At 52.0% G+C, this 27,622-nt stretch overlaps 1 protein-coding gene across 13 annotated transcripts in view; it reads left to right on the plus strand.

Annotated features, from left to right (window-relative positions):
- Window positions 1-27,240, plus strand: part of CUL2 (cullin 2) — an 86,190-nt gene extending 58,950 nt beyond the window's left edge. For all 13 annotated transcript variants that reach the window (XM_089312474.1, XM_051833452.3, XM_089312473.1 and 10 more), the window contains 13 exons: window positions 2,424-2,586; window positions 7,226-7,350; window positions 9,148-9,255; window positions 9,862-9,921; window positions 10,360-10,488; window positions 10,595-10,681; window positions 11,743-11,895; window positions 12,122-12,199; window positions 17,219-17,285; window positions 22,720-22,922; window positions 24,367-24,468; window positions 25,842-25,958; window positions 26,704-27,240. In XM_089312474.1, the coding sequence (XP_089168600.1) occupies window positions 2,424-2,586; window positions 7,226-7,350; window positions 9,148-9,255; window positions 9,862-9,921; window positions 10,360-10,488; window positions 10,595-10,681; window positions 11,743-11,895; window positions 12,122-12,199; window positions 17,219-17,285; window positions 22,720-22,922; window positions 24,367-24,468; window positions 25,842-25,958; window positions 26,704-26,835 (1,524 nt within the window). In that variant the 3' untranslated portion in view covers window positions 26,836-27,240. The remainder of the gene's footprint in view (window positions 1-2,423; window positions 2,587-7,225; window positions 7,351-9,147; window positions 9,256-9,861; window positions 9,922-10,359; window positions 10,489-10,594; window positions 10,682-11,742; window positions 11,896-12,121; window positions 12,200-17,218; window positions 17,286-22,719; window positions 22,923-24,366; window positions 24,469-25,841; window positions 25,959-26,703) is intronic.
- The last annotated feature ends 382 nt before the right edge of the window (window positions 27,241-27,622 follow it).

Raw genomic sequence — 27,622 nt, forward strand, 5'->3', positions numbered from 1 at the left:
GTGCACAGCCCATGGCGCCCGGGTCAGCAGTGTCCGAGCTCACCGTACCTGCTGTGTGCACAGCCCATGGCGCCCGGGTCAGCAGCGTCCCAGCTCACCGTACCTGTCTAGAACTGTCCGTGTCTTGCAGTTTTTGTCACTGATCAGTTCTGGACTTAGCATGAATCTTCTAGGACTTTCTGTCCGTTAGGTCGGTGGTTCGTAGCTGTTACTGCTTCAAGATGCCCTTATTGCATCTCAGTCTGTTGTTAAGGCCCCTTGACGCAGGCCTAAAAATTCTCTCAGGGTATCCGAGAGCCACACACCTCGTCATGACTGGCCTTCAGAGAGGTCCTTGGCGCGTGGTGGAAACAGCCCCGGTGCCGTCAGGACAAGATGTGCTGTCTCACACAGTGGAGTATCACAGCCTGGGGAAGGGGTGTACCGCCTGCTGCAGCATGGAGGGACCAGGTTGGGGAGCTGCACACAGGACATCAGCTGCTGTGTGGCTCTGCTGGCAGGAAGCCTCGGGAGTGGGCAGTGTCACAGGAGGAGGTGGTGTTGGCTGACTGTCGCTGGTTGCAGTTTGTATCTGGGTGATGACAGTGGTTTGAAAAAGACCGTCGCGTGCTTACCCGCGTTGTGAAGGTGGTGAATTAGAAGGTTACGGGGCAGATCCTGCGATCTGTGTTGTACCAAAGTTTAGCAGCTGTAGAACTGGACACTTCATGGGTAGGATATAAATGGTGTCCTGAGTCATTAAATAGCATTGATTGTAGTTGATTTTAGGAGATACTAGCTTCACGCGCCAAAGTCCTAGAACCTGCCCTCCGCACTTGGAAGTGGGTAGGCTGACCTGAGAGCGCAGCCTTCCTGCTGCTTTCTGGGTCTCCTCTGGTTTTGGCCTTTCCCTGGCCTCCAGTGGGCCTGAGGCTGCCTGAGGCCAGCTCTGGAGATGCGCAACTTCCCCCAAGTTAGCAGACTTCTGATTCTCCCCCAGTCATCCTCCCTCCCCCCTCAGCCCCACATGCCACCTGCAGGTAGTTTAACAAGCACAGTAAAGTCACTCGCACTGTGCTGTCAATGACTGATACGTGTAGCCCTTTAAGGGTTGTTTCTATTTTATTTTGGCCAAAAGCTCGCTGGCTGAAAAGACTCCCGGTTGATGAGTGGTGTGGTGAGCACCTTTTTAGCTGAGAGCCCTTCTTACCCACTACCCTTGCTTCTGTGACTTTGGCCCAAGCTCCTGGCTTCACAGGGGGCACGGCAGGAAGGACGCTGGGTCTGTGCCAGATCACCGACAAGGTGTGCAGGAGTCTGTCCCCTCCCAACATGAGCTTCTCGTGCCAGGGCAGGCTCGGGTGTCCTCCAGATGGTCACATGCACGCTGCTCCCTGGCCAGGCAGGCTCAGGGACTCCAGGGGCAGTCCCATGGTGCACGGGTTACAGGGATGCTGGATGTCGTGTCCTCTGTTGGAGTGCCTGGGGTCTGTTCTTGGCTGTGCTCCTGGTTCCAGCTTCCGGCCAGTGTGTGCCCTGGGAGGCCGCAGGTGATGGCTCAAGACCTGGGGTCCCTGCCACCCACATGGAGACCTGGATGGAGTTCCTGGCCCAACCCTGACTTGTGATGCATTTGAGGAGTAAGCCAGCGGATAGAATAGGACTTCTCTGTCTGTTTCCATCTTTTTCTGTTTCTCAAATTAAAGAAACTCAGCTACATAGCTTCATGCAGTACAGTGATTCCAAGCTGTACGGGCACGTTTCATTGAGCCTTGTTGTAGTTTTGTTTTGAAGTAGGAATGAGTTCTTAGTGTTAACCAGTCCATTGTGTGTAGCTCAGAGCTTTTATATAGGCTAAGATTTAATAAAGGTTTTGATTGACATGTTTGATTATTACTAAATATATTTTGACTTTGCTAATTTTCTGGAGAGCTTTAATGTGATGGTTAACTAGCATGCACATGGGTTTAATTTTTTATTGACTTGTAATACTTGTGCATTCTTCTGGGATACCACACTCTGATCAGTCTGCAGTGAGCATTTCCGTCGTGCACACACTGTGTGTTCCCACTTGACAAGGAGGGAGCGCCAGGTCAGGTTGTTGGGTTGGCGCCCGTGGTGCAGTGTGAGCTGTCCCTCTTAGTTTGGTGAGTAGTCACACGGTGGGGACTGCTTGTTCTGGTTCTTCCTGCTGCAATGCAGGCTTCTAAAGGCTGGTCCTTGTTCATGACTGTGATGGAATGTAGGTGACAGCCAGCAGCTTGAAGGAGAATGTGAAGTGGTGTCTAGAACATGGGTCTGGGCTGGTTACAGAAGCCTGGTCGTAACCCGTGCTGGGTCTCAGTGGCCCATTAGAAGTTGGCTGCCTGATGGCCTTGGTGCCATTACAAATTTCTGTTCATAGTAAAACTTAGTAGTCCATGACCATAAAAATATTTCCACAGGTTCTAGGTAGATTAAAAGATGAAGAAATTCGGTGTCGAAAATACTTACATCCAAGCTCCTATATCAAAGTGATCCATGAATGTCAGCAGCGGATGGTAGCAGACCACTTGCAGTTCCTGCATGCGGAATGTCATAACATCATTCGGCAAGAGAAGAAGAACGGTGAGTCCCATCAGAGACCCGCAACAGAAAGTGAGGCGTAAGCCCACCTCACGGGTGGGGTGCGGACAGCAGGCAGGTGGCCTCGTGGGACACCCACATCCCGCATCCGAGTGCTAGTGCAGTCCCCACGACTCTGCTCCTGACCAGCTCCCTGCTGATGTGAGCCCTGGGAGGCAGCAGTGGTAGCTCCAGTGCTTGGGCCCCTGCACCCCATTGGAGACCGGATGGAGCTCCTGGCCTCTGGCTTTGGACTGGGACAGCCCTGGCTGTGTGGGCATTCGGGAGTGAACCAGTGGACAGAAGATCTGTCTTTGTCTCTCTGCTTTTCAAATAAAATGAAAGTAAATAAGTATTTTAAACTCAGTTTTATATCATCTTCTAGCCACCATAGATTGAAAGCATTTGTTAATAATAGATTTTAAAATGTTTGATTTACTTTTTAAATAAATTATTAATAGTGTATTTTGAAAGATTATTCTGAAATATTTTGTTTTCAATATGAATCCTAAAGTTAGAAAAAAAAAAAAACGAGGAAAGTGTCTATAATTTTAAATGTCACAAGGACTAATTTCCTTAATATGTTCAGAATTACTTATATAAACAATAGGAGTAAAGGCAAAGTCTGTGAAAAGGAAATAGAAATAGACAATATAGAACAGTATTCAATCTGACTCAAAATACAGGAAATAGAACATTAAAATACACTGAGAAACTTAGAGTGAACAGTGGAAAAATGCAGTCTCTCAGATAAAGAAAAAATGGTTTGAAGAATTACCAGGCAGCACAAATAAACCTAACAAGACATGCTTACCTTTATAGAAAAGTGAATACTGTTAAAAAGCCACATCGACTTATGCATGCAGGGCAATCCAATCAAAACCCTGTGACTTTTCCTTGTAAGATTTTATTTATTTATTTGAGAGTGAGACAGTGAGAGGGAGAAACAGAGAGAGAGGTCTTCTGTCTGTTGGTTCACTCCCAAATGGCCACAACGTCCGGAGCTGTGCCGATCCGAAGCCAGGAGCCAGGTGCTAAACCCCCGTGATTTTTAGCAGCATTGATAAGCCAGGATGGTCTTGAAGAGCATGATGGGAAAACCGCAGTAGTTAAGATAGTGGGGGGTGCGCATTTGGCCCAGAGGCTGAGACACCTGCATCCTGTATTGGAGTGTAGGTTCTATCTATACCTGGCTCTGGCCCCTGGCTCCGGCTTCCTGCCGTGGGGACAGATGGCCCAAGTGTTTCGGTGCCTGCCATCTGTGTGGGAGACCTGGATGAGGTCCCTGGCTGCCGGCCTCAGTCCTGCCTGGGGACCATTGTGGGCATCTGGGGGGTGTGGTCCAGTGGGTGGGAGCTCTCTCTGTCTTTCTACCTCTCAAATAAGACATTTCTAAAAGCTAACAGTGAGGTATTGGAGCAGGGCGTAGACCAGGGAAGCAAAAGTGTGTCTGGAAACAGCACACCGGATTCAGAGCCGGGACGGCGCACTGGGGGTGGGACGGGGCCTTGTTCACGCCGGGTGCCGAGCCAGCTGGGAAACAGAAACTTCATTGTAGACTTTTGATGTAAATGCAAAGTAGCACATCCAGGAGGTGATGTAGCAAAATGTCTTCATCACCTTGACGTGGGAACAGGTATTCTACATAACACACACAATACTAACACAAAGGAAAGACTGACCCAGTGGACTACATTCAGATGAAGAACTTTTACTACCAAGACCACAAAAGGGGAGTCGTTGGCGCCATGACTGAGCTGCTGCCTAGGGTGACCGCAGCCCATACTGGAGTCCGTGGTCTGAGTCCCTGCTACTCTGCCTCTGTTTCAGCTCCCTGCTAATGCACACCCTGGGCGGCGGCAGGGATGGCACAAGTGGTTGAGTTCCTACCGCCCACGTGAGAGACCTGGATGGAGCTCCTGGCTCCAGGCTTTGGCCTGGCCTAGCCCTGGCTGTTGTGGGCGTTTTGGGAGTGAATCATCAGATGAAAGACTCTCTCTCTCTCTCTCTCTCTCTCTCTCTCTCTCTCTCTCTCTGTCTCTGTCTTTCAACTAAAATTAAAATAAATAAAAGAACCTGAACATCCCTGGAGTATCAAAAGGCAATTGTAGAATAACATATTTACAGGGCCGGCGCCGTGGCGCAGTAGGTTAATCCGCCGCCTTGGCACCAGCGTCCCATAGGGGCGCCGGTTCTAGTCTCGGCTGCTCCTCTTCCAGTCCGGCTCTCTGCTGTGGCCTGGGAAGGCAATGGAGGATGGCCCAGGTGCTTGGATCCCTGCGCCCAAGTGGGAGACTGGGAGGAGGCTCCTGGCTCCTGGCTTTGGATCAGCACAGCTCCGGCCTTTGAGGCCATTTGGGGAGTGAACCAGCGGAGGGAAGACCTTTCTCTCTGTCTCTCCCTCTCACAGTCTGTAACTCTACCTCTCAAATAAATAAATAAAATCTTTAAAAAATAAAATAAAAAGTAAACTATAAAAAATATATATTTGCAGGGCCAGTGCTGTGGCGTTGCAGGTAAAGCTGCTGCCTGCAGCTCTGGCATCCCATATGGGCGCTGGTTCTAGTCCTGGCTGCTCCACTTCCCATCCAGCTCCCTGCTGTGGCCTGGGAAAGCAGTAGAAGATGGCCCAGGTCCTTGGGCCCCTGCACCCACGTGGGAGACTTAGAAGAGGCTCCTGGCTCTGGATTGGTGTAGCTCTGCCCGTTGTGGCCATCTGGGGAGTGAACCAGTGGATGGCGACCTCCCTTTCTGTCTCTGCCTCTGCCTCTCTGTAACTCTGCCTTTCAAAGAAGTAAATAAATCTTTAAGCCGGCGCCGCGGCTCACTAGGCTAATCCTCCACCTTGCAGCGCCAGCACACTGAGTTCTAGTCCCGGTCGGGGCGCCGGATTCTGTCCCGGCTGCCCCTCTTCCAGGCCAGCTCTCTGCTGTGGCCCGGGAGTGCAGTGGAGGATGGCCCAAGTGCTTGGGCCCTGCACCCCATGGGAGACCAGGAGAAGTACCTGGCTCCTGCCATCGGATCAGCGCGGTGCGCCAGCCACGGCGGCCATTGGAGGGTGAACCAACGGCAAAGGAAGACCTTTCTCTCTCTCTCTCTCTCTCACTGTCCACTCTGCCTGTCAATAATAATAATAATAAAAATAAATCTTTAAAAAATGAAGAATACATTTGTGGTGACTGGAAAAGGTTTATATCCAAAATTTAAACGGTCAAGAAACTTAAGAGACACCGCGTAGTATAGACCAATAACCACAAACCCAGCCTCATGAGACGCAAATGAAAATCCTACTAAAATATCAGTACTTAGATTTTGATTTAAAAATTGAAAGATTGACAGTAAGTGTGGGAAGTAGCAAGAACTTGTGCACTGGGTCAGCATGAGGTTGCACACGGCCACTTGGGAAGGCACAGGGGCCGCTGGAGGGGGAGTGGGGAGTGTGTTGGCCCGTGCTCGGCGGTCTTGCCGGCCGTGTGCCCCCAGCGTGTGTGTGCAGGAGTGCCCGCCGCAGCCCCAGCGTGGTGCAGCGCACTCACACAGTGAAGGGTGAACTCGTTCAGGCTGTGCACAGCAGCGTGGCAGACAGGAAGGTCGGAGATTCCCTGTGTGCACGATTGAAAGCAGGCTGCTCCCCTCTGCACGGTTGCCTTTGAGTGGGCAGAGAAGCAGGGGTCGGGCAGGCGGATCCCAGGAGGGGACTTCAGGCCCTGGGTGACACCTGTTTCTTGTCCCGGGGGTGCTGACGTGACTGTTGTGTCAGAATTCAGAAGACACACATTTAATGGTTTTGCATACTTTTTTTTTCTTAAAAACAAAATGATTTACTTATTTATTTGAAAGACAGAGATCTTTGATCTGCTGCTTTACTCCTGAAAAGCCCAAAACAGCCAGGACTGGGCCTTGCCAAAGCCAGGAGCCAGGAACTCCATCCAGGTCTCCCACGTGGGTGGCAGGATCCCGAGTTCTTGAGCCACCATCCTCTGCTTCCTTCCCAGGCACATCAGCAGGGAGCTGGGTTGGAAGTGGAGCAGCCGAGACTCATTTGGCACTCAGACAGGGGATGGCAGCATGGTTGTTACCCGCCGTGCCACAATACCGCCCCTGTATACTGCTCCTTATGTTACCTGCTTCAGTAAAGTTTCATAGAGAGCCCCACACTGAGACGAGGCACATTGGTGTGGGAGCTTCTTGTGGCCAGCCTCTCTGAGCACAAGGTTAAGCTTGGACGCAGCAAACCCACTTTCAGAGATTTTTACTGGGAGATTATTAGTCCCAATGTTATGTCTAATTCCAAGAGATTGGAACCCACCCACATTCCCATCCATTCTTAAGTGGTCATAATATATCCTGCAATGAGGTTGTCAGAGCTGAAAATCCTCTCAGTTAAAATGTGCTCTGTGCCTAACAGGTAAAGTACGCCCTGCTCTTCGGGCAGGGTGTGTGCATTTGCTTGTGTGTGCATAGCGCCCCTTTAGGAAGACATAGCGCTACATGCTGCTGTCCAGGGTTGGGGCTGGGAGAGGGGCTTTGTGTGTGTGTGGTGGGGGTGGGCCTGCACGCTCTCAGCCTTGTGTGTTGCCCCGTGTGTACCATGTATGACCTGACAAAGTGAAACTGTTTGGGAATTTCTTTCTCCCCTCAGACATGGCAAACATGTACGTCTTACTCCGGGCTGTGTCCACTGGTTTACCTCATATGATTCAGGAGCTGCAAAACCACATCCATGACGAGGGCCTTAGAGCAACCAGCAACCTCACTCAGGAAAACGTGAGTTGGGCGCAGGGGAGCAGAGAGCTCTCTCTCAGTCGCATCTGTCGCGGGTTTTCCTTTAGACTCTGCCGTTGTGGGAGATGAAAAGAAGTCTGCCCGGCCCACAGATGGAGCGTTCATGCAGATGTCTTAATCCTGCGATTTGCTGGGCTCATTTGGAATCGCTGGATTCCTAGAAAGCTGCTGGACGCGCTGGCCGAGCTCGGGTGTGCTGAAGCAGCGCTCGGCGCTCGTTCCCTCCCCGCAGAGACGCCGTGTGCTCTTCTCAATGCCCGTGTGCCTGGACCTGACCCTGGTGGTGGAGATGGCGGGGCGTCGGTCGGGAGGCATGCACATGGCTTCCAGTTCCGTTCTCTGCATATTCTCTGCATTCAGTTGTCCAGGAGGCAGATTTAGATTAAACAGCCTTCCCCACATGTCTGCTTGCAATACCCACAGTGATACTCGGTCCTGATGCCGTCTTCCTCAGGGCTCCTTCCAGCCTGTGAGTCCTGACAGCAGATTGCCCTGTGCTGTCATGGTGTGTTCACGTTGGAACACCCTCCTTGTCAGTCCTGGTGATGGTCGAGGACCACAGTACACAGGACGTGAAACACTGCTCCCTCCCTGTTGAGGCAGGACGCCTTGTTCTTGTGTGCACCAGTGATGTCTCTGAGGTGGCGCGGCCTGCTCTCCACGTGTGTACCAGTGATGTCTCCGAGGTGGCGCGGCCTGCTCTCCACATGTGTACAGTGTGGTCTCTTAGGGGGAGCGGCCTCCTGCCTGCATGTGTACCAGTGTGGTCTCTAAGGCAGAGTGGCCTGCTCGCCACGTGTGTACCAGTGATGTCTCCGAGGTGGCGCGGCCTGCTCTCCACGTGTGTACAGTGTGGTCTCTTAGGGGGAGCGGCCTGCTGCCTACATGTGTACCAGTGTGGTCTCTAAGGCAGAGTGGCCTGCTCGCCACGTGTGTAACAGTGTGGTCTCAGAGCAGCCTGCTCTCCACGTGTGCACCAGTGTGGTCTCTGCCTGTGTCGTGCCAGTGTGGTCTCTACCCGTGTCATGCCAGTGTGGTCTCCCTCATGTGTGTGCCAGTGTGGTCTGGGCTGACACCATTGCCCAGTAGCACTGAGTTGACTGGTGCTGGTTGCATTCAAGGTCCAGGTGTCTGTGGCCACTGATAGCCTCCTGCCACAGGAATGCACACATTTCCATTACTGTAGAGCTGTTTGTTTATGCTGTTTGGGTTCACTGTTACTCTGTAGTATTTATAAGCTTATTAGCTTACAGACCAAGTGTAACTGCTCAAGGTGTTGGATGCTTTTGCGTCGAGAAGCAGAGTTTGGTGTCCAGGCTGGGAGATGGAACTCCAGGAGAGGGCGCTTGTGTTGGACCCCAGTGCGATCCGCTGGCTTACATCTCAGGCATCTGCACCCAGCAGGACTGCTCACGTTTGCACCATGGTGTCTCGCCTCTGCGCTGTGCGGCTGCACTGTCCACGCCCAGGGTTCTGGACTCTGTTGGCCGTGGGTGACATTGCAGGCAGCTCGTGTTTATTATACAGCCCGTATGATAGTGATAGGCCTGCCGGCTCAGAGGTGGTGTCCTGTTTCCCTGTCACAGCATATTCCTCAGGAGAGAGTGCTTCTGGTGGGGGCCTCTGGCAGAGTTCCCGCACTGCCTGGTGCGGAATAAGAGCTAATTTCAATGGCCAAGTTCTAGATTTCTCAGAGAGTGAGAAGTGTCTTTAATAAGCCTGATTTTATTCTTGAACTTCTTAAAATGTGTTTTTGTACTTTGTATTTCAAATGTTTAGATGCCAACACTGTTTGTGGAGTCAGTTTTGGAAGTACATGGTAAATTTGTGCAACTCATCAACACTGTTTTGAACGGTGACCAGCACTTTATGAGTGCGTTGGATAAGGTAATTTTTTAATGCACATAAACTGTATAATGGAACATACTCTGTGTCGTTCTTTAAGCAATTCCAGGGTTAGGCTTAGGAGATTTCTGATGTAGACATGGAGGTTAACCTTAAGTAACTAATTTAATATGAAAATCCAAATAGAACTACCATTAGCTTTTAAATTATTAATTGAATGTTTAAATGTGGAATTTCTTATGCTATATTAGAGGAATTGTTAGTGAACTAGTAGCTTCTGAAAATACGTAATTATAGTATTTTTTATTTTCCTTCAAATAAAACAGACTGTATTGAATAATGTTTGAAAGAAGTAAATATATTTTACAAACTTGAATTTTGATATCCTGTGGAGGAGATTGGCTTACAGAATTGTAAGTTTAGAAAAGTAGTGTTTATCTGTGTCCGCATCTCCCTACTGAGTTAGGAAGAATCCCTCGTAACGGGAAGCGGGCAGGTGCTTGTTCTGAAACTGGGAACACAGGGGGAGCGTGTCCCCTGGGTTAGCGCTAGCGGGTGCTGTGCGTGCTGGGCGCTGGTTCCCAGCTCGGCCCGAGCAGCTGGGTGTGGCCTGGGGCTGTGGCTGACACCTGCCCTGTTTCTGTCTAGGCCCTCACGTCGGTTGTCAACTACAGAGAACCCAAGTCTGTTTGCAGAGCTCCTGAGCTGGTGAGTGTGACTGCTTGAGGGTGAGCCAGTGAAAGTGCGAACGGAGGGGAATGCCAGTTCACTCTCAGAAACTCGCTGGAGAGCCGCCCGCCTCACCTGTAGGGCCTGCGGGGGCCGTGCGCCTGTTCTCAGGAAGTGGCCCAGAGAGAACGCACCTTCATTTTACAAGATTCGGGGTTTAAAGTGCGTCTGCTTAGAAATGATCCGCATCAGTTCTGGGGAGATTTTGTTATATGTCAGAATTTTGGTAATGTTTGAAAGAAACTCGCTTTTCAAGGTTTTTGCAAGTTGTGCTTTTTAAAACCTAAGCCTTTGGATGTGAGAGCCCCACCCAGCGCCCGCGGCTTGGGTGGTGCCGCCCTGCCCTCTGCCCCCGGGAGGTGTGCCGTGTGCGTGTGCGAGGGCCCGTCGTGAGAGGACTGTCTCTTTCTCTTTGAGCTTGCTAAGTACTGTGACAGTTTACTGAAGAAGTCAGCGAAAGGGATGACGGAGAGTGAAGTAGAAGACAGACTCACCAGCTTCATTACTGCTTTCAAATACATCGACGATAAGGATGTCTTCCAGAAGGTAAGCTGCGAGTGCAAGTTCCCGCGTGAAGGATTGACTTCGATGTATATGTGACCATGAAATCATTAGAAAGGAAGTAATCTGTTCACATATTTTCTGAATGTAGTTCTACGCAAGAATGCTGGCCAAACGTTTAATTCATGGGTTATCTATGTCTATGGATTCTGAAGAAGCCATGATCAATAAATTAAAGGTATGTAAGCTTTTGATCTAGAAATTACCCCACCCGCGCAGGAGGCTCTCCATTGCAGCACTGTGTATAACAACAGGGAAGAACTCACCAGTGCAGACTGGTTACATGTATGAGGACACATCCGTACAACGGGACATGTAAATACTATATTTTTAAGAGAGTGGAAGTTAAAATTTTTTTTTAATTTTTGTTTATTTGAGGGGCCAACACTGTGGCATTGTGGGTAAAGCCACCACCTGCAGTGCTGGCATCCCAAATGGGCGCCGGTTCGAGGCCTGGCGGCTCCACTTCTGATCCAGCTCTCTGCTGTGGCCTGGGAAAGCAGTACAAGATGGCCCAAGTCCTCGGGCCCCTGCACCCATGTGGGAGACCCAGAAGAAGCTCCTGGCTTCAGATTGGCCCAGCTCCAGCTGTTGCGACCATTTGGGGAGTGAACCAGCAGATAGAAGACCTCTCTGTCTCTCTCTGCCTCTGCAGAAATTTTTAAATAAAGCTTTAAATTTTTTTTTTTAATGTATTTGAGAAGCAGGGAGAGACATAGCATTCCCACCTGATGGTTCCTGCCCCAGATGCTTGCTACAGCCAGGGCTGCGGGGAGCTGATGTGAGTCCCGGTCGCCTGTGGGAGTAGCAGGGACCTAACTGCCTCCCAGGGTGCTCCCTGTCAGGAAGCTGGAATCTGGAGGGAGCGCTGCCACCCGCCCCCCTTCCTTTTGTAAATGATTCACTGTAATCCTTACATACGTAGTACCAGGAATAAATCCTAGAAGCTACCTTACATGCAGTGTTGAAATTAGGATATATAAATTTATTAAAAAGGTTTTGTTTTTAAAGGGTAATTTGTGCTTCATAAATATCTATTTGCAGTCACTTATTTACTCTCCCTTTGCGAAGAATGAAAGTTTGCCAGGTTTGAGTGGCTGCTTGGGTCGCGAGGGTGGAGGCCCTGAGTGTGGTGACCCTGGGACCTTTGAAACAGCAGTCGCAGCACATCCTAATGCATTAAAGGACGTGGCTCACTACTGTTTTTAATCACGTTTTAAAACCGTCTCTCTATTACAGCAAGCCTGTGGGTATGAGTTCACCAGCAAGCTCCATCGGATGTACACAGACATGAGTGTCAGTGCTGACCTCAACAATAAGTTCAACAATTTTATCAAAAACCAAGACACCGTGATAGATTTGGGGATTAGCTTTCAGATCTACGTCCTGCAGGTATGAGGGTGTGCTGGCTCGTCGGCCTCTTAACCGGCGGTGGCTTCCGCAGGTACACACCACACTGATCGGGAAGGAAGGGTGCCACGTGGGAATGCTGATGGGTTTTGTGACGTTTTTAGGAAGAGGAAATGATGTGTAAACCATTGCTCAATCATTCTACAAATATTTACCTTGCGTTCATGGCTGGTCCACTGAACTCTGCCATTCTGTGCTGCTCTCCTAGGCTGGCGCATGGCCGCTGACTCAGGCTCCGTCCTCCACGTTCGCGATTCCCCAGGAGCTGGAGAAGAGCGTCCAGATGGTGAGCTGGGGGTATGCTCCAGGCCGGGGGTGTCCACCACTGCCTGCACGCACGGCACCACGGCGGCCTCCCTGCTGGCAGCCCGTGTGCACCCAGCCACGTTCCCAGAGTGTCGTGACTCTGCCCTTTGAAGGATTAAATCATTGCAGTTCCCAGTCTGAAAACCAGAGTGCTGGGATGCCGTATAATTCTCCATCAAAGCGTGTCTTACTGTTAGCAAATTGTTTACTCTTGAGCCTTTTTGAGTCACAAAAATCGTGGTATTAGAAGAAACCTTAGAGCCCAGTACTTTAAAAAAAATCGTATTCCAGTTATTCTTTGAAGTTTGAGCCATCTTGATCCGTATTGAACCCCTGTAAAATTTTTATTTTTTTTAAGATTAATTTATTTGAAAGGTAGAGTTACAGGGAGGAGTGGGGGAACACACTGTCCATCCACTGGTTCACTCCCCAAGGGGACACAATGGCTGGGTCTGGGCCAGCCCAAAACCAGGAGCTTTTTCTGGGGCTCCCACATGGATGCAGGGGCCCAAGCACTGGGGCCATCTTCCACTGCTTTCCCAGGTGCATTAGCAGGGAGTTGAATTGGAATTGGAGTAGCCGGGGCACAAACTGGCACCCATAAGGGATGCTGGCACGGCAGGCAGCAGCTGTACCCACTATACCATAGCACCAGCCCCGTATTTTTATTTCTATGCTTTAATTTAGGTCAGTGTATGTGAAACAGCATAGAAAAAGATGTGATGAAGCCGAGAAGCTCAGACATGAACTACTTTAATGTGTAACTGGATAGAAACGCTAGAAGGGTTTGCCAAAATCCTTGTAGAGACTGGAGATGTGTCTTTTAAAAACTCCTGAGACAGAATTCATGTAGGATGTAATTCACCTGTTCAAAGTATATGATTTCATTGGGTGTTAGTGTGGGTTGAGTATCCTTTTTGAAATACTTGGGACCAGACATGTTCCAGACTTACCTTGCCTTTTTTTTTTTTTTTTTTTTTTTTTTTTGAGATTGTGGAATATTTGCACATGTGTAATGAGACATTCTGTGAATGGGCCCCAAGTCTAAATCAGAGGTTCACTGTTTCATGTACACATAGCCTGGAGATAATTCCGTATGGCACTTATAGCGTATCTGCTTGTTAGCCTAAGTTCAGATGTGGGATTTTCCCTTGTGGAATTACATGCGTGCCAGAACAGTTTGGGATTTTGCAGCATTCTAGATTTCAGGTTTTGGGTTAGGAACACTTAGCCGGTACTGCGTTCACAGAATTGGAAGGCTGCCATGTGGTTAATTTTAGGTCTTCACTGCCCCAGAATTGCCCTGGGAGAAACCTCTACCCCTCAGCAAGCCCCCCGTCTCCCCCACTGCTTGCCCTTCTTGGCATGCCCGCTGGGACGCGGGACGTAAGCGGAGTCGCCCACTCTGAGGTGTTGTCAGTGGCCGATCCTTAGTGTGGATGTGCCCGCTCTGTCCGCTCAGCATGGGCTGGGCATCTGTGCCAGGTACACTTTGGGGTATTTGGCTAATGCTGCTGTCAGTGTTCACGTATCTCCATTTCTCACGAAACGGACCCTGTTGGTCCTCCACACACCCAGTGAGGCTGCTGCTTCATGACGGGATGGGAGCTTGAACGGCAGTTCTTCCTGAGAAAGCCTCATTGTCCTTAGTACTCAGTAGTCCCTCGTTTGGGAAGGGACTTGGCTTGTACACCAGAGCTACACGGGTACCCAGGGCATGTAAAATAAAATCGTGACTTGTTTCACCACTCCTGTGCAGTTTCCTGGAGATGTTGGCGGTGGCTAGTTTATACCATTTTTTTTTTAAGGTTTATTTTATTTATTTGAAAGGCAAAGTTACAGAGAGAAGTAAAGAGAAAGATCTTCCAATGGCCAGAACTGTGTCAGAATATGGCTCCCAATGTGAGCAAGGGGCTGGAGGTGGGATCGCCAGGGAAAGCGTTTGATACTGGTTGTTAGATATCTGCTGTTTGTCACCAGCAGGAGAAAGGAAGTGGACCTCTGTGTGGGCAGTCTTGACACTTGTCCAGCTAGGGGAGGCAGTGGGCATCAGAGATGAGGTCTCCACCTTGGCGTCCCTCCCTCCCTCCTTCCTTGAACCAGAGCTCTCCAGGGACAGCTCTCAGCCCCTGGAACTTGGTTTGTTAGTGCATGACCCGCATCCCAGTGGAGCTTCCTCCTTGTCAAGTGGAGGTGGGTTTCTCACTATAGACCAGGAATACAGTTCTTCCATCTGCGTTTTCTCTAACTACCAGTAGAGGGAGTTTGTCCTTAAGTTTTTCCCTAGTAAATCCAGGTTTTCAATTACACAGAATTGAAATGTTTGTGTACTTAATAGTAATCTTTCTAACATGTAAATTGATTCACCTTGTCTTCGTGATCTTAAATAGAGCTGTTTATCAAAGATCACTTCCATTTTACACAGAAATATCTTAAAACTAAGGAAAAAAGCTGTAATTAAAAGTAATTTATTTCACACTTAAACACAATGAGTCATAATTGTTATTTTTTTGTACTTAATGCACAAACATGAATAATGTTAAGGAAATATCTGAAGTAGTTATTAATGCAGCTCTGTTAGAGGTGAATAAAACTCATTGAACATGAAATGTCAGTTTTTAAGGTGCTTTCAGACCTAATTAATGCCCTCAAGTGATATTTGAAAAATGCTAGGCCGGCGCCGCGGCTCACTAGGCTAATCCTCCGCCTAGCGGCGCCGGCACACCGGGTTCTAGTCCCGGTCGGGGCGCCGGATTCTGTCCCGGTTGCCCCTCTTCCAGGCCAGCTCTCTGCTGTGGCCAGGGAGTGCAGTGGAGGATGGCCCAGGTGCTTGGGCCCTGCACCCCATGGGAGACCAGGAAAAGCACCTGGCTCCTGGCTCCTGCCATCGGATCAGCGCGGTGCGCCGGCCGCAGCGCGCCGGCCACGGCGGCCATTGGAGGGTGAACCAACGGCAATGGAGGACCTTTCTCTCTGTCTCTCTCTCTCTCTCTCTCACTGTCCACTCTGCCTGTCAAAAATAAAAAAAAAAAATAAAAAAAAAAATAAAAATGCTGTCTTCTAGCTTGTTTACTTTATTATTGTTATTTTAAATATTTATTTGAAAGGTAGAATTAGAGGGAAACAGAGAGTGAGAGTGAACTTCCATCTGCTGGTTTACTTCCCAAACTGCTGCATTCGCTGGGGCTGGGCCAGGCCAAAGCCAGGAGCCAGGAACCTCATCCAGATCTCCCATATGAGTGGCAGGGGCTCAAGGATTCGGGCCATGTTTTGCTGCCTTCCCAAATGCATTAGCAGGGAAGGGAGCCGGATTAGAAGTGAGCAGCTGGGACTTGGACAGTTGCTCATCTGGGATGCTGGCATTGTGGGCAGTGACTTAACGTACTGTGCCACAACTCCAGCCCCAAGCCTGTTTGCTTTAACAAAGAAAGCTCACTCGACGTCCATTCCTTTCCACTGTCAAAGTTAGAGAGATGCTCACCTACTCGTCCGCTCCTCAGATGCCCGCAGTGGCTGGGACTGGACCAGGGTCAAGCCGGGCGCTGAGGACTCAGGATGGGTTCCCCTGGTGGTTGGAAGGACCCAGTTTCTTGAGCCATCACCTGCTGCTTCCCAGGGTCTGCGTGCCAGAGCTTAAACACAGGCCTCCAGCATGGGGACGGGCAGTCCTAACTGCTCGGCTAAACCTCTGCCACACAGGCATTTCTTACAGCACTTGACAAAAATTACTGAATAGCTCAAGCAGAGTTTTAAGGAATTTTGTCTTCGTAGTGCCAGATGGCTTTATAAGAATCCCTCTTGGAGCTGCGTCTGTTTGTTCTGACCAGCTACGCACAGGAGACTCACTGCAGCCGTGTGTTAACTCAGGAGGAAGGGACAGCTTGTTTTGGCACACTGCTGTCGTGTGCATCATGAAATGTTACTAGAAGAGTAAAGCGTAGTTTCAGAGCTTAGAGTACGTGTCTCCAAGCTGTGTTTGCACCTGAATTATTTATAAAGAGCATTTCTGAGTTTGAATTTCTTATTTTAAAAAGCATTTTCTTTTTTTTTTTTTTTTCTATGAATTTGTGTAGATGTTTTACAGATGAGTCATGAGTTGGAGTGGTTTGGACTTTAGTGCCACCCAAGAGCTCACTCATGCAGAGTCCCCGTGTGGTGTATTCTGATTCGCTGTTTGGAGGTGCAGCTCATTTCCTGTTCCTGCTGGTGGATGGCTGACAGGGGGCAGATACAGCAAATCCCAGCTCCTGGGGCTGGGCAAATGGAACAGACTGCGGAGAGATGCGTTTCTCTGGTGGCCAGAGCTGTCTAGAGTGGGCACTAGTACCACTGATGGATGGGTGCTGCCAATGGCTTTATTTAAATTTCCTTTTGGAAGTACAAAAGGAGTGTGATACGCCAATGAAAGCTCTGGGCATGTTACACGTGGCACGCCGTGTTAACAGTGAGTCCACAGTTTTGAGCTGAAGTGATATGACTTTTTCAGTTTATAAAGAACTTGAATATTACTCTTTTTTCACATGTAATCTCATTTTCCCACTGTATATTGCATACTAGTTCTTTAAAAAACCTGAACTGTGTAACTTTGGACTCATGTGCCATAATTACACACTCGGTTCTGACATTTCACGCCCACGTTAATAGGACGTTGAATATAATTGTCCATAGTCGGGTCAGGGGGAGGGTATGCAAAGTGCCCTGCAGCTCTGTCCAGTGTGTGGCTGGGTGTGCGACCACGTGTGTTGGTCAGCCTGCCCCGTGAGCAGGTGGGCAGCGAAGGTAAGTTGTGTGTTCCCTGCGGGGCTGCAGGTCAGTGAGAACTCACCAACTCCGAGTGAATTTCATTCAAAATGCTCATCACCGTCTTTCTGAATCTGTACAAAAAGTCAGATGTGGAGGCCATGTGGCTTAGTGGTTGTCAGCTCTGGGGGTGGGGGGACAATGACCAGGTGTGGAAGCTGAAAGTAATTTGATGGTTTTTGTTTTTGTTTTCTTACAGTTTGAATTATTCTATAGCCAACATTTCAGTGGAAGGAAACTCACATGGTTACATTATCTCTGCACAGGTAAGATGCATTCCATTGTACCTGGCTGGGGGACATCTCCCTGGTAAGACTGTTGATTTGGAAAGAGGGTTTCTGTAGCCTGGTCTGCGTGCACTGTCAGCTGCTCCTAAGGAAGTCCAGCTGCAGCACTTTGGAACAGCAGTTTCTTTTTTTTTTTTTTTTTTTTTTTTTTTTGACAGGCAGAGTGGACAGTGAGAGAGAGAGACAGAGAGAGAAAGGTCTTCCCTTGCCGTTGGTTCACCCTCCAATGGCCGCCGCTGCAGCCGGTGCACCGCGCTGATCCGATGGCAGGAGCCAGGATCCAGGTGCTTCTCCTGGTCTCCCATGGGGTGCAGGGCCCAAGCACCTGGGCCATCCTCCACTGCACTCCCTGGCCACAGCAGAGAGCTGGCCTGGAAGAGGGGCAACCGGGACAGAATCCAGCGCCCTGACCGGGACTAGAACCTGGTGTGCCGGCGCCGCAAGGTGGAGGATTAGCCTATTGAGCCACGGCGCCGGCCCGAGCAGTTTCTGATTACACCGCTGTGGTATTGATGCTTTCAAAGTCATTTTCTGAATTTTGTAATGACTTGTAACATTTCTTTTTTTTTTTCTTTTTTCTTTTTCTTTTTCTCTTTTTTTTTTTTTTTTTTTTTTTTACAGGCAGAGTGGACAGTGAGAGAGAGAGACAGAGAGAAAGGTCTTCCTTTTTGCCGTTGGTTCACCCTCCAATGGCTGCCACGGCTGGCACGCTGCGGCCGGCGCACCGCGCTGATCCGGTGGCAGGAGCCAGGAGCCAGGTGCTTCTCCTGGTCTCCCATGGGGTGCAGGGCCCAAGCACTTGGGCCATCCTCCACTGCACTCCCGGGCCACAGCAGAGAGCTGGCCTGGAAGAGGGGCAACCGGGACAGAATCCGGTGCCCCGACCGGGACTAGAACCCGGTGTGCCGGCGCCGCTAGGCGGAGGATTAGCCTAGTGAGCCGCGGCGCTGGCCTGAATTTTGTAATGACTTGTAACATTTCTATGCCAGTTACTTTTTACAGATATTAGAACACACATTGAGAGATGTGGCCCTGGTGGGCCGGCTCCTCCTAAAAGCTCACTCCCTTCAGTAAGCCATGTGGTTAACTGTTACAGCACAACAAGGAGCCCTGGACACTGGGTGTCTGTGACACCGTAATGAAGCCGTATGTGATCATTGGCGGTTTAGGGCACTTTGGTCAGAATCTGGTCTTTCCCGTGCCTTTCGAAGCTGTAGGACTGGCAGCTGGGAGTCTGGAGACTGGTTGCCCTGAGTGGCCTGTGGTGTTAGCCGGAGTTCACACGGACATTTCTTGCCTTTGCCAGACTACCAAGGTGTTTCAAAAGTTCGCGAAAAATGGAATTGAAAAAGTTTATTTGGGTACAAAAAAATGTTGAAATCCATGCAGTGTGTTTTCAGACTATACATTTAGCATAAACTTTTCAAAGACTCATTTTATACATGAATCTTTCTGTGCCAAAATAAGTATCTTTTAACTCCATTTTCCCACAAACACTTTGAAGCAAACTTGTATGCCTTTGAAAAGCACTTTGAGGGGTGGCCATTTGGGGCCATGGTTCGGTTCAGATCTGCGTGGGATGCTCACGTCCCCTGTCAGAGTGCCTGGGTGCAGGTCCTGGCTCTGTGTCTGACTGCAGCTGCCTGATGGGGAGGCAGCGGGTGGTGGCACTCACGTGGGAGACCTGCACTGTGTTCCTGGTTTGTGGCTTCAGCCTGGCTCAGCCCTGGGTGTTGTAGGCGTTTGGAAAGTGAACCAGCGAATGAGAGATTGATCTCATGCCCTTTCTCTCTCTCTCTTCTGTCTTTTGAATAAAATTTTTTTAAAAAATTGCAAAAAAAAAGCCGGCGCCACGGCTCACTAGGCTAATCCTCCACCTTGCGGCGCCGGCACACCGGGTTCTAGTCCCGGTTGGGGCCCCGGATTCTGTCCCGTTTGCCCCTCTTCCAGGCCAGCTCTCTGCTGTGGCCCGGGAGTGCAGTGGAGGATGGCCCAGGTGCTTGGGCCCTGCACCCCATGGGAGACCAGGAGAAGCACCTGGCTCCTGGCTCCTGCCATCAGATCAGCGCAGTGCACCGGCCGCAGTGCGCCAGCCGCAGCGGCCATTGGAGGGTGAACCAACAGCAAAGGAAGACCTTTCTCTCTGTCTCTCTCTCTCACTGTCCACTCTGCCTGTCAAAAAATAAAAATAAATAAATAAATAATAGCAAAAAAAATTAAAAGTACATTAAACCAGCTTTCCCTTTGCACAAGGGGGAATTGGTACATAAGTTAACATCTCTTAGAAATGTGCCATCTGCTCTGGTTTGTTAGGGAATTCCATCACTCCTTAAGAGCAGGTTCAGCTGGGGGCTGTGGTCCGGCTGATCTGTCCTGGGCCGTAGTGGCTCGTGCGTCAGCAGCCCTGCTGCGTGACTTGTGCACTCTTCCTGAACACGTGGGGCGTTCTGATGTTTTTCAATGCTTTGTGAAAGAACTGATATTCTTAATCAGTTAATTTGTTGGCCGGCGCCTTGGCTCACTAGGCTAATCCTCTGCCTGCGGCACCGGCACACCGGGGTCTAGTCCCAGTCCGGGCGCCGGATTCTGTCCCGGTTGCCCCTCTTCCAGGCCAGCTCTCTGCTGTGGCCAGGGAGTGCAGTGGAGGATGGCCCAAGTGCTTGGGCCCTGCACCCCATGGGAGACCAGGTGAAGCACCTGTCTGCTGCCATCGGATCAGCGCAGTGCGCCGGTCATAGCAGCCACTTGAGGAGTGAACCAACGGAAGGAAGACCTTTCTCTCTTTCTCTCTCTCTCTGTGTCTAACTCTGCCTGTCAAAAAAAAAGTTAATTTGTTATTTTATATGTGTGAATTTTTCTCATTTAAAAGATATAATTGATTTTGTGAAAAAATGTTGTGGAGCCAGTGCTTTAGGTTTTCTGAAAAAGCTAAAAAATGCAGTTGAAACGGAAGTGTCTCCTTGGTAAAGGGCTGACCTGTATGAAGGAGAGTTGGTTCCCTTCCCTTCCCAGTGTGACTCTGGTATAATTGACGGAATTCCACGTGTTGTCAGCATGTGATGTGACCTTGGCGTTGGCGGAGCGCACCTGCGACCCATTCTTAGCCGTGCAGCCATCTCCATCCAGCACTTAACTCACCTGACGGAAACCTACCTCCCTCTGGCCTGCAGTTTAGCTTCGTTCATTCTTGCGCCTCCAGGAGGTTCCCGAGCACGTTTAGCGCTAGCCTGGAGCAGCCACCGTGGCCGCAGGCGCCAGGACCTCTAATGTCGGCCATGACGGAGAAGCCTGGAGAGTGCCGCTGGGCACATGGCGGGGGCTCGGGTGGGATTGTGGGAGACGTTTGCAGACGCTGGAATGGAAGTCACTGCGCTGTCCAGGTCTAAGTGGCTTGTGTGTGGCAGAGCCGACGGGGACATGGTGCCCGGCTGCTTTGCTGAGGTTCTTGCTTCTGTGTGGGTCAGAATGCAGGCCGAGACGGAGGGAGGGCGCTCATCCACACAGGAGTGCAGGCAGCCCCAGGAGGAGAGGCCGAGAGAGAGCCCCTGGTCCGCGGCCCCCCCCTCTGGGTGGGAGTGATGCTGTGACTAGAGATTGGGCAGGCCTGACCCCCGTGGTGTCCCCGTGGCGTCCTCGGGGAAGGTTTTCTCGGCTTCTCTGGCACTCAGCGCACACCTGCTTGTCACGGTGTCTTCTGCAGGCTGGAGGAGACTCAGGTTGTCGTGGGGCAGCTGGGGTGCTGGACTGGCACGTGGAGGGGTGCAGTTGGGGAGCAGGGCTAGAGACAGGAGCTGCGGGAAATCAGCCCTGTGCCTGGCCCGCAGAGCTGCTGGGAGATGAGTGAGAGGTGTGACCTGTGGGAGACAGCAGCTGCCCGGGTCAGCCCAGCACAGCCCGGGACCACGTGGAGCCCTGGGCGTCGTGTGTGCAGTGTCACCACGGCCCAGGCGACCTCACCCCGTGGTGCCGCACCAGCCTGGCATTGGCTGACTTCCTCTCAGTGTTGCTTCCCAAGAGTTGGGCAGTGGAGAGCCGCAGGCGGCCTGATGTCGCCCCGTGTCCACTCCGTGTTCCGCTGCCCTGACTCCCTGGCTTGGGGAGATGGCTGGGTGTCCCTGCGGTGTGCAGCGCCCTGGGTCTATGCGCTGATTACCTGTGAGGACTTTTGTTTCCTGGTTGTACACTGAGAACACACCATCCCCAGCCCCCACAGGTGGAGAGGAACGGGACCCTGTGTGTTGGCTGAGGCCTCGTGGTGGCTCAGGAACGGGACCCCTGTGTGTTAGCTGAGGCCTCATGGTGGCTCGGGAACGGGACCCTGTGTGTTAGCAGGAGGCCTCATGGTGGCTCGGGAACGGGATCCTGTGTGTTAGCTGAGGCCTCGTGGTGGCTCAGGAACGGGACCCCTGTGTGTTAGCTGAGGTCTCGTGGTGGCTCAGGAACGGGACCCTGTGTGTTAGCTGAGGCCTCGTGGTGGCTCGGGAACGGGACCCTGTGTGTTAGCTGAGGTCTCGTGGTGGCTCAGGAACGGGACCCTGTGTGTTAGCTGAGGTCTCGTGGTGGCTCAGGAACGGGACCCTGTGTGTTAGCTGAGGCCTCGTGGTGTCAGGAACGGGACCCTGTGTGTTAGCTGAGGCCTCGTGGTGGCTCAGGAACGGGACCCCTGTGTGTTAGCTGAGGCCTCGTGGTGGCTCAGACCCCTGTGTGTTAGCAGGAGGCCTCGTGGTGGCTCAGGAACGGGACCCTGTGTGTTAGCTGAGGCCTCGTGGTGGCTCAGGAACGGGACCCCTGTGTGTTAGCTGAGGCCTCGTGGTGGCTCAGGAATGGGACCCTGTGTGTTAGCAGGAGGCCTCGTGGTGGCTCAGACCCCTGTGTGTTAGCTGAGGCCTCGTGGTGGCTCAGGAACGGGACCCTGTGTGTTAGCTGAGGCCTCGTGGTGTCAGGAACGGGACCCTGTGTGTTAGCTGAGGCCTCGTGGTGTCAGGAACGGGACCCTGTGTGTTAGCTGAGGCCTCGTGGTGGCTCGGGAACGGGACCCTGTGTGTTAGCTGAGGCCTCGTGGTGGCTCGGGAACGGGACCCTGTGTGTTAGCTGAGGCCTCGTGGTGGCTCGGGAACGGGACCCTGTGTGTTAGCTGAGGCCTCGTGGTGGCTCGGGAACGGGACCCTGTGTGTTAGCTGAGGCCTCGTGGTGGCTCGGGAACGGGACCCTGTGTGTTAGCTGAGGCCTCGTGGTGGCTCAGGAACGGGACCCTGTGTGTTAGCTGAGGCCTCGTGGTGGCTCAGACCCCTGTGTGTTAGCTGAGGCCTCACTCAGGAAGTTCTTGGTTCGCACTTTGTGGAGAAAGTGCCTGAAATACAGTTAGCAGCTGCTGCGTTCCCTGCAGTCCCCTCACGCGTCCACTCTGCTGCAGGTGAAGTGAAGATGAACTATCTGGGCAAACCGTACGTCGCCATGGTGACGACCTACCAGATGGCTGTCCTCCTCGCGTTTAACAACAGTGAAGCCGTCAGCTATAAGGAGCTTCAGGACAGCACTCAGATGAACGAGAAGGAGCTGACAAAAACAATCAAGTCGCTGCTCGACGTGAAAATGATCAACCACGACTCAGAGAAGGTGTGTGGCGGACCCCTGCCCGTCTGTCTGCCCCGCCGCTCGTTGTCCTGGGACCCTGGCGCTGGGAGGCTGCCCCTGGGGGCCTGTGTGGGCCGTGGCGGGCCCTGGGGTCGACGCTGGGACCACGGGCTCCTCGCAGCCCAGAGGGGGCCCCAGAAGCTGGCACCTGCGTGACTTTCCGTCTGCCCCGTGCCGGGCTGGCGGACTGAAGCGTTGTCGTGAGGCCCTTTGCGGAGGGTTCGGGTGAACTGAGGTGGCTAAGCCTCTCTCTGGTTTTCCAGTGAGCTGGTTCATCTGATTCCATGTCTTGCTGCAGAGGGTGGCGGCCCCCTCGGCGCACTCAGGCAGCTTAGCCTCCTGGGCGCCTCCGAGTCAGGGCCGCGCCAACCACCTTCTTTTCAGCAAACTTCACAGCGCGTAGCCTTTATTTCAGAGTTCCCACCAGTGGGCAGTGACTGCTCCCTTGACGTGTTCAGAGGTGGGGCGAGTGGCGCGTGTCCGTCACAGCCGCGAGCGTGGAGCGTGTCGCTGGGTGGTGTGAGCGCAGGCCAGGGGCCGCAGTGGCTTACAGCACGGCAGAGGTGGACAGTCCACCCCGAAGTTCTCACGTCAGCTCATTTTCCTAACATCCTGAAGGTGGTGCTGTCTTTCCGCCCGTAGCTGGACTGACTGTAAATGGCATGTATTCTGAGATTCAAATCAGTCTTAGTGTGAGAAGTGACCCATTGTCCTGGCTCTAGAGCCTTAACAAAACTTTAAATTCTGAATTAAAGTTTTAATTAAGATTCATGGATTTTTAGGATTTTAAATTTTAAGCAATTATTTAAGTGCCTGGTGTTTATAAAGTAAATGTAGATCGATCGCTTGTGCTTTAAAGCTTCACTAGGAGTCTGTTAGTCCCCTTGGGTTATGGTCGAGAACTGGCCCCACCGCCAAGGGCTTCTGTCACCCCGGTCTCAGAAGCCGTGAACCCCACTGAGAGGGGGCTATAAAAGCCCTGGGGCCTTGGGGCGGGGCCTGGCTGTCAACCCCACAGCCTCCTCACCTCCAGTTCGGACCTCGTCGTCCAGTGTTGGAGAAACGCGCTCTCACAGCGGGTAGTGGTGAACTTACCAGCCTCGTGTGGGGTTTCCTAAAAATTAAAATGTCAGCCCCTGTCCATGTGAGCCAGAGGGCTTGCCTGTTGCTGTAGCAGAAGGGAGAACACTCATCTGTATCAGTTGGGCAAGAAGTAGTACATTCCAGCATCTGGACGGATTGAGGTCCTGGGAAGTGTGTACTTAGAAAAGAACTGTCTTTTGCTTGTTTGTTTAACAAAAGGCAGTCATTTATCTCTTAAATTCAGTGATCTTTAGGAGAGTTCTTCTCCCTGGGTCACTGTGGCATTTCATATTATTTGTGGCCCCGCGACTTTGTCTTTATAAATGCACGGTTTTACCTGCAGGAAGACATCGATGCAGAATCCTCATTTTCATTAAACATGAACTTCAGCAGTAAGAGAACAAAGTTTAAAATCACCACGTCGATGCAGAAGGACACTCCACAGGTAAGGCCTCTTGGCATCGCTGGGCACGGAGCTGGGCGACCCTGCTTGTGCTGAGGTCGTGCGGACCCTTGCTCGCCAGAGTTAGCCCGGTGTGGGCCTCTCCCGCTCCTGCTCTGCGTTCGCTCGCCTGACAGAGCCTGTGCCAGTAGTTTGGTGTTCGAAAGGCTGGAACAGGAAGCCAGGGGAAAGTGAGTCCCATGTGCCCTCAGCCCTCGTCAGGACGTGTGGTCTGGCCTGGCGCTCTCCAGACATTCCCCACCGAGTCTCTGTTTTCCCCTTGTGAAAGGGAAGTTTTACAACTCAAGTTCCTGTGAAGAGACGTTGTCATGTAGCAGGTACCATGACATGTAAGACTGTGTTTATTTGAAGGACAGAAATGATCCGATAGAGCTCCTGCAAGGGCTGGAGCCAGGAGCCACGAACTCCCTCCAGGTTTCCCAGGTGGGTGGCAGGGACCCGTCACCTGCTGCCTCCCAGGGTGCACGTTAGCAGGAAGCTGGAATCCGGGAGCTCGTGGGAGCTGGGAGCAGACGCACAGTATGGAGTGCGAGCAGGCTTCCTGGGATCCCAACCAGGGGCCAGATACCTCCCTGCTTCTCAAACTGGAGGTGCACGGGAACCCCCTGGGCATCTTGCTCGAGTGGTCACTGCCCTCTCGCATGTCCACAGAGGGGTCTGCACTCCTGGTGAGTCGGTGTCAGTGGTGGGCATCTGCTCTTGATTCTTGGAACTCAGCACTGGGATGGACAGTTGACCTTACTCACGTCTCCTTGTTGCCTTCCACGTGCAGTCACTGGGGGCAGAACCATGTGTGAGATGTCAGACCCTCACCAGAACCACCGCCCTCAGGTGCAGACAGACCCCCAAAATGGTCATTGTCCAGTGTTCCTTTGGGCTGATGAATAGAGATGCAGTACATGTATTTTATCTTTTAAAGGGGTTAGGAAATGCCAGTGCTACGCCTGCCTTCCACATGTTTCCGTGCAGACAGGCACTCTGGCCCATCCTGGCTTTTTCTGCTTGAGCCCAACAGAGCCTGCCCGGCTCTTCCTATCAGTCCCAGCAGGCACCTGGGGCCGAGGGCCGTGGGCTGGAAAACCGTTGCTGTCGCGTAGAGGTCTGCCTGACGGCTTGCTTTCAGTAACCCTTCAGCTTAAGCTGCATGAGCGCCTCTAACAGCCCTTCAGCTGGAGCCTCGCGAGTGGCGTCTGACCCGTCCCGGTGGTGTTTGGGCAGTGGTCTTGTGACTCTGGGCGCTGCATAACCGCGTAGTTTGATCAGAAATGTATTCCAAGTCACTGGCAAGGGAACAGAGTACAGCTTCCGTGCCTCGATGTCTCTTTTGCAAACTGTCGTTCTCCTCTGTGCACCAGGAAATGGAGCAGACAAGAAGTGCCGTCGATGAAGACCGGAAGATGTATCTGCAGGCTGCTATAGTTCGAATCATGAAAGCGCGGAAGGTGCTTCGGCACAACGCCCTCATCCAAGAGGTGAAGGGAGGAGTGCCCGGGCTGCCTGGGGAGCGGGAGTGGGAGCGGGAGCGCGTGTGCCTGCGTACCGAGGACGGTGCCCACTGCTTCTCAGTGGGAAGTTCAGATGTGGATGGGCTTACGTGTAGAGGTCGAAAGCCCAGTGAGTTACTGACTCCTGCTGTTGAAGGGATTTGACCACATCCAATATTCATTCATTCATTCTGCAAACCGCTGAGTGTCCACTGTGCCTGCTGGGGTCCTGGATAGGTGCCAGGGGTGCAAGACATGGCAGCCCTGTGCAGCCCTAGGCTAGCAGAGCACACAGCCCCGTGAAGACGTGGGCAGAGTCCTGCCTGGGGCACTTTGGGGGCCACCTGGAGCATTGGTTGAGAGCTGACTGAGAATCAAATGGGAGCTGGGGTGTGTGTGCGCGTTGTTTCTAGTCCAGTGCGCCTGGGTGTGGATAATAGGTCTCGTGGCGTCTGCGCTCTGCGCTTTTATTCCTGCACGACGCCAATGACAGGTGTGACGGCTCCCTCCCCATGTGCACTGCCTGGGCTGTTCCAACAGGGACCGCAGGCCACGGCACTCCCCGCTGGTCACCTCCTTCCTCTCCCACTGGTTCTTTACCACAGTTTGATGAGCAGAATTTCCTGCCCGCAGCGCTTGTCTTTCCCTGTCGGGCGAGGCCCCGAGGCGCTTTGCGGCGTCCCTGCTCCCCGCCGTCGGGCGGCAGTGGCGTGACGTCCTGTCTCTCCTGCAGGTGATCAGCCAGTCGAGAGCCAGGTTCAATCCCAGCATCAGCATGATCAAGAAGTGCATCGAGGTCCTCATAGACAAGCAGTACATCGAGCGCAGCCAGGCGTCCGCGGACGAGTACAGCTACGTCGCGTGAGGGCGGACGTCGCCGTTGGGTGTGTCCTGTGGGAAGGCGGGCCTGGCCCCATCACCCGGTCACGCGGCAGCCCCTGTTTCTCTGCTGTTTACAACATCACCAGTGCCACGTCATGAGCGTCCAAGAAAATGCCTAGAGAATATTTGAGGCTCATGTCATTAGGACATTTCTTAAAACTCTATCGAAAGAGGGAATGAAGCGTCGCTGACGTGTGGAAATCGGGTTGGGTGCCATGCTTCTTCTCCCCTTCATGTTTGCAGTTGATGTGTTTTTTTTTTAATGTATCTTAAAGGACATAAAATAAAAACTTAAATATTGTAATATGACAGATAACCTAATAATTGTATCTACATTAAAATGACAAACATGATATTGCTGCTTGTCAAATAAAAGAAAATAAAGAAATAGGATGCCTCTTTGTACGTGGAGGGAGTGCCCGGCCGGCCATGCGTGCTGGTGCCGAGGCAGTGGGGAGCAGCTCACTCCCTCCCCTCCCACGTGGAAGAGCGCGGCTCAGCGCACGGAGCGCGTCCCTTCCGTGGATGAGAAGGAGCCGGTGAGTCTGAATATTGAGGGAACGATTCGCCGGGAGCTCCCGGGGCCACGCGCGCCACACAGAGTGGCAGGAGAGGAGGCTGAGCGGACAGAGCTGGCCTGTGCTCCGTGCTGCGTCGTGCCAGCGTAGCCCCAGCCTGCGCTGTCGGAGGTCCCGTGACGCTCGCGTGTTCCTCCCCTCTCCTGCCCGCCTGACCCCTCATGCCACCCTTCCGTGACTCACGCTGGGTCT

This window comes from Oryctolagus cuniculus, chromosome 13 (genome assembly GCF_051225735.1).
Source record: "Oryctolagus cuniculus isolate XC-2025 breed Fujian yellow rabbit chromosome 13, ASM5122573v1, whole genome shotgun sequence".
Classification (NCBI taxonomy): domain Eukaryota; kingdom Metazoa; phylum Chordata; class Mammalia; order Lagomorpha; family Leporidae; genus Oryctolagus; species Oryctolagus cuniculus.